This window comes from Zea mays, chromosome 8 (assembly GCF_902167145.1).
Source record: "Zea mays cultivar B73 chromosome 8, Zm-B73-REFERENCE-NAM-5.0, whole genome shotgun sequence".
In the NCBI taxonomy this organism is placed as follows: Eukaryota; Viridiplantae; Streptophyta; class Magnoliopsida; order Poales; family Poaceae; genus Zea; species Zea mays.
The window spans coordinates 22428698-22434697 of NC_050103.1; the positions used below are offsets into that span (position 1 = coordinate 22428698).

The window sequence follows — 6000 nt, forward strand, 5'->3', positions numbered from 1 at the left end:
TTGGATCAGAACAACAATCAACGGTCTTCCAGCAAAGGGAAAGCTCTTGGCTCCCCTTGGAAACAACCTCTATCTCTGATAAGAATCATCATCTCCAAAAACACGAAAAAATTGAAGACTTGAATTTTTGTAGATAAAAGTTACAGAAAAAACCCTAAAAGCAGATGAGCCGCAAGGAAACCTTACCGATAATTTTCAGTTGTTTACATTTATAAAAAACAATAGTAAAGATATAAAAACTGGGGGTACGATTTAGATTGCAAATATAATATTATTTTTCCATTCTAAGGATGTAATTTTCGAGCAGGTAGATTACTTCTACATGCCAATGCACATTACCACCTTGTTACCTGAATGGTCTTAACAGCCAGATCTATATGCTCGTTATTGCCCTGTCAGCACCTATTTCATGAAGTCATCCCAAGTAATAAAGCAGAGGCCACCATCCAAATCGCCCCTGAAGCATCCATTAGGATGAGGCCTAATTAATTTGAAGGTTTCAAGTAAGGATAGTGCAAGCATTAACACTAATCCAAATGGCTGACTGTAAGCTACGCAACTGGATATTAACATAATATATGGATATCATTGCTAACAGAGACAAATATAGTGTCTCAATTCAGTAGACAGGTTGCTTCACAGGCATGGACAAAGAAATTGAAATCCACGTTCTGAGATAGTATTTTTTCAGCTTCAGAATAGAAATCATACCTTTCCCCTCTATGAGGAAATACAACACACGATCAATAAGGCCCCTAGCATCCAATCCAGGGTCATATACAACTTCAAGTACTCTGCCATCACCAGGATGGAGACATTCAATCCTACCGTTATGTGCGGGAGCAGGCGACGGCTAGAGAACTGACCATCCATGCTTGTACCGAACATCAAGCTAGACTGCAGATAGGTGCGCCCTAGGAAGACCCCCAATATGCCACGCCGTCTGCGCCAACGCCCTCCGGAATGTTGTGCCTCCACTGGGCCGGGAACGTGGTCTCACAGGGAAGCTGTTCGGGGTAACACGCTCAAAGATAGATGCTAGAGCCTGCTGATTAAATGTAGGCGCTTGGATGTCGCCTGGTGGTTTTAGAAAACCAAATCCAAGAGAAGGGAGCGAATCCACTGGAGCAAAAGGTTGAGCTGGTATGCTGCCATCATTAGAACCAAAATGCTTCTTTTCATACTCAATCAACTACTGTTGTGCTGCTGCAGAAAGCAAGTTCATCACTAATGTTAGCACTTGGTAAATGCACTAAAATTTGTGTGGCTAGAAGGTCCAAATTTAAGTGTGAGAACCTGTATTACCTAAACTACTGAGGTCATTTCAGGTAGAAATTCAACTCATTAGTTGTTGCCTCTCCATGATTTCAGTAGTTAGCGGACTCAAGAAGTCATAAGGACTCTCCGAACACCGAAACCTAGGCCGCCCCGAACTCCTGGCCGTCATGACTCACCGGCTTGCCACCGCCGTCCCGGCTATCTGTGGTACGCCAGGGTAGCGCGCGAGGGGCCCTAGAGTGGGAGGAAGCGAACACATGGGAAAGAGGGAGTGAGGGAGGCGATGATCCGTGCGGGTGACTGTGAAGTAACCCTAGCGAGCGGGCGACCAGGATTGAGGGGAAGCGAGGTCAGGCGTGGGGAGAGGAGGGAAGGGTGGAGACTCACCTGAACCTGGAGCCGTGTGTCGGCGATGGTGGTGGGGACGAATGAGATCCAAGGGAGTGTGGTGGTGTGTCGACGACGAGGAACTTACCTCCTCCACCTCCACAGAACCACCTCTCCGAGCAGGAGAGTTCCGTCAGCAGGCGGCAACTGTTGCTTCAACGCGCGAGCAGAATCGCGGCACCACACGTAGGATCCGAGTGCCTAGTGGGGAGGAGGTCGTGCGGGGAGAGAAGCCTGCTCGTCGCGCCTCCTCGAGAGGGCGACGGCGGAGATAACCAGATCTTGGATTTGGGTTGGTGGGAGAGAGGGGGACGCGACGAGACGGACGAAGCAGTAGCGGCGGATGCAGCACGCTCAGACTCAGCTGAAATGGAGAAAATGTTTTCGGATCCGTGACCTTGTGCACGCGTGCGGCTGAGAGCCCGTGAAGTGCGGGGAGGAGCCCAAACCGGGTGGAGTTTTAATAACTCTGATAGACTATGTAGGCTTGAAGTTATATTTAGGAGAAGATTATAAGCTTAAGTCAAAGAGCGAGAGAACGATAAGGACATCACTTCTTTAGATGCACTCATTAATCCTTCAAATGTTATGCAAGGTCTAATAACCCGAGTATGAATACGACAATTAAATTTATAGATAAGCTTGTTCTTAGACGATTGCTTTTATAGTTTTGAGAATGGATAACTACCTAGTGATGTTAACTTGATCAGATAAATTAAAGAAGATTATGAAGTACTTGGAGAATGGTGTAAAGGTGGGGAAAGACTAGCGACGAGGTTCTGTTCGAACTCGATTTCGAGTCTACATGGATCTTCAGAATCTAATTAATGGCTTTGGTTAGAGTTTATTCTCATATTTGATTTGAGTCAATGAGAATCATTAAATACATGTCAACGATGTTTTATTTTGAAAAAAAGTTAAAATATATTATAGTTTGAAATCGATAGGGAGCAGTATTTTATACGACGAAATGAAGTCGCCTAATTAAGAATCACTCCCGTCAAGTGCCCGAGAGAAGTCTTCGTTCCGTTTGCTCAGTCCGCGGAAGAACAGACAAAAGAGCGTTCAGATCCAAAGAAGCAACAAGCCTTTTCCGCTGAGAGCTCAGAATCTTCGTAAGCTAGACAACAGATCCCAGTTAAGCGAAGCAGTTCGCGGGTCGTCGGTAGCTTCAGCGCCCGGCGCCCGGCGAGCAGCTACGGCAGCTAGCAGGCTCCCTCCTCCATTAATTGGTGGTTGGTGCTACCTTTTTCTTCGTTTAGTTTTCAGCCTGAGAATGATGGGTGGAGGGCTAATAAACACCTGGAAGAAATGGGAGATCCAAGTACTGGTGCTCCTTAGCTTCACGCTGCAGCTCATCCTCCTGGCGTTCGCAAGGATCCGCCGCCGCAAAGGCTCCGCTCCGCTGAGGGTCCTCCTCTGGTTGGCCTACCTCATGGCCGACTCCACAGCCATCTACACCCTCGGCCACCTCTCCCTCCGCGCCAGTTCAGGCGAGAAGCAGGTCGTCGCGCTCTGGGCGCCCTTGCTGCTCCTGCACCTCGGCGGCCCGGACACCATCACGGCCTACGCCTTCGAGGACAACCAGCTCTGGCTGCGCCATCTGCTGAACCTCGCGGTGCAGGCCATGGGGGCAGCCTATGTCCTGTACCAGTCTGTGGCTACCCAAACCCACCAGAGGGCCTTGGTCACCGCCTCCATGCTGATGTTCGTCACCGGCCTTGTCAAGTACGGGGAGAGGACATGGGCGCTGAAGCGTGCTAACATCGACAGCATCCGAGGCGGTCTCGATCTGCAGGACGACAGAGACCGTCGCCAGCCGTACGATGGGAGGGCTGGAACGGCGGAGCTGGAGCTGGACTCGGAGGAGGTTCTGCTGGGCGCTCACTACGTGTTCAACGCCTGCAAGAGCTTCTTCACCGACGACCTGATCACGTCGGGAGCAGAGCGCGAAGCTATCAGCAGGGGCATACAGTTCAATGGCGGCAGGTACACGCACGAGCTGATCGAGATGCAGCTGTCCCTGATGTACGACATCATGTACACCAAGGCGGCGGTCATCTACACGTGGTATGGCATATGCATCCGTCTAATGTCACCGGCGGCCACCTGGGCGTCGTTCTTCTTGTTCCGACTGAGCAGCAGCCGCGGCCATGGTGGACCTGGTGGTTACAGCAGAGTCGATGTCGTCGTCACTTACGTTCTCCTGGCCGGGGCCTTCGTCCTGGAAATCGCGTCGTTGGTCAGGGTGCTAGGGTCTTCCTGGGCATGCGCCTTCTTGCACGCTCGCAGATGGGACCGGATCCATGGCGCAGTCCGGTGCCTTCGTCTGCTCGTCCGGGCCGCGAGGAGCCGAAGGTGGCTGGACTCGGTTGGGCAGTACAACCTCCTGGACTTCTGCACTCGTGACAGGACGGAGATAAGGAGCTGGGTCGCCAAGAAAGTGGGGCTGGAGAAGTGGTGGGACAAGCTCCATTACTCGGGCACCGTCAGCATTTCAGACAGCTTCAGGGACCTCCTGCTGGAAGAGATACCGAGGAGGCAGCTAGGCGACATGAGGGACGCGCGGGGCCGGTGGACGCTCCAGCAAATAACTTACCCACCGGGGAGCAGCGGCAGATTATACGATGAGATCAGCTGGAGCGTCAACGAAACGGACTTCGACCAGAGCATCCTCATCTGGCATGTCGCCATCGACGTCTACCTCTGCTGCCGCCGCAAACCAGGGCTGGCCGCGGCCGCGGCCGCGGAGGACCGCCTAGCCAAAGCCGTCAAGGAGCTCTCCGACTACATGTTCTTCCTCTTCGTCGTCCAGCCCCACATGCTTCCGGGCCCGGTTCGGAGCACCCGGTACGACAACAACTGCGATGGCCTGGTCGCGCTCTGGCAACGGCTCTCAGCCGACCACGACAGCATGGACCCTACGCTGACACCAAGGGAAAACCTAGCTAGACTGCTTTACCGCGAGTATAGAGACAAGGACGACGACGACCCCGACCCCGACTCTGACGGTCGCCGTGCTAGTCCAGCCGCAGCAGACTTTTCCGTTCAGATGACGATGGAGGAGGAAGATAACAACCCCCATGGCCTGGCTTACATCGACGCGGCCGGGCTCACCGGACTGCTCCTCAGCGAGCGCTCGGGTATACCCGACGTGCTGGAAATGATCGCCGGAGTGTGGGTCGAGATGCTGTGCTACGCCGCGCGCCACTGCACCGAGGTTTCCCACGCCAAGCAGCTGAGCAGCGGTGGCGAACTGGTGACTGCGATGGGGATGCTGGTGGAATACACCGCCAGGTATGACCTCCATCCTCATGGTCGTCTTGGATCAGAGGATGATTCGTCTATGGAGAATGGAGAACCTAGCGGAGCGCCGGCTGAGGTATCTGTCGTCGATATCGACAGTATCAGTGAAGGTACCGGAGGTGAAATATGCGAGGAGTATATATAAATGTGACATTTGATTCGATGCATGCCGCTGTGTCAGTGTATCTATCACTATGTATATAATCGTCACTTCATAAGGCGGTCATTTAATTTTCAACCGTGCAAGATTTTCTAACCTGTGGGTGCGAGAGCGATCAAGATGGTCTACGGATCTTGTGACTTGCTCGATCAGGGTATTTGTAAAAAAAATGTGGGAATTGGGATAAACATGTGGCGAATGAGAAACATGAACACTGAGTTGACGAAAATTCTAGACTATACATATATTAATATATATCATCATGATAGCGAGGGACAGAGCCAGGATTTATCGAGAGATTGGACAAGATTAAATAATATAATAAAAAATGATCATAAGAAATATTATATGAATCGTTTAAAATTGTTATGATCATGTGCAACACAAGCTATACCCATCTTTTAAGTTTTTATTATCTATGTCGGTACCTTAAATCACTACCGGAATCGCGTTTTCGGACACTCGGCAAAGACTTTGAATCAATTTTACCCGTCGCCGTATCATTTTTCACTATTATTTTGAATCAAATTTATTTATATGTTTCGTGAATGGTGAGATTCGAACTCGCAACCTCTCTCTCGCGCATAACCTCTTATACCACTACACTACTACACAATTATGTCTATATTACGTTTTCATTCCTCATGTACTATAACAAACCGAAAGTAATTTGATTATTTAAGACACTAAATGAATTTATTTGAAAATGTAACCAACTATAAAGTTGCATAACTTTTTGAGATTTATAAGTTCTATTCTAATAGTTTCTACATCCGAGACCATTTACAAAATTTGAATTTTAAATTTGAAAACTTTACACGAATTTTTGAATGATAAGATGATTTCAAATCAAAAAGTTGTCAATTACA

At 49.6% G+C, this 6000-nt stretch overlaps 1 protein-coding gene across 1 annotated transcript; it reads left to right on the forward strand.

The window, feature by feature from the left end:
• The first annotated feature begins 2665 nt into the window (after positions 1-2665).
• LOC103634932 (OSJNBa0089E12.13-like protein) lies at positions 2666-5227 on the forward strand. The gene is made up of 2 exons (XM_008657509.2): positions 2666-3654; positions 3808-5227. Exons 1-2 carry the CDS (start codon positions 2942-2944, stop codon positions 5114-5116), a joined length of 2022 nt encoding a protein of 673 aa, XP_008655731.1. The 5' UTR covers positions 2666-2941; the 3' UTR covers positions 5117-5227.
• Positions 5228-6000: the final 773 nt, after the last annotated feature.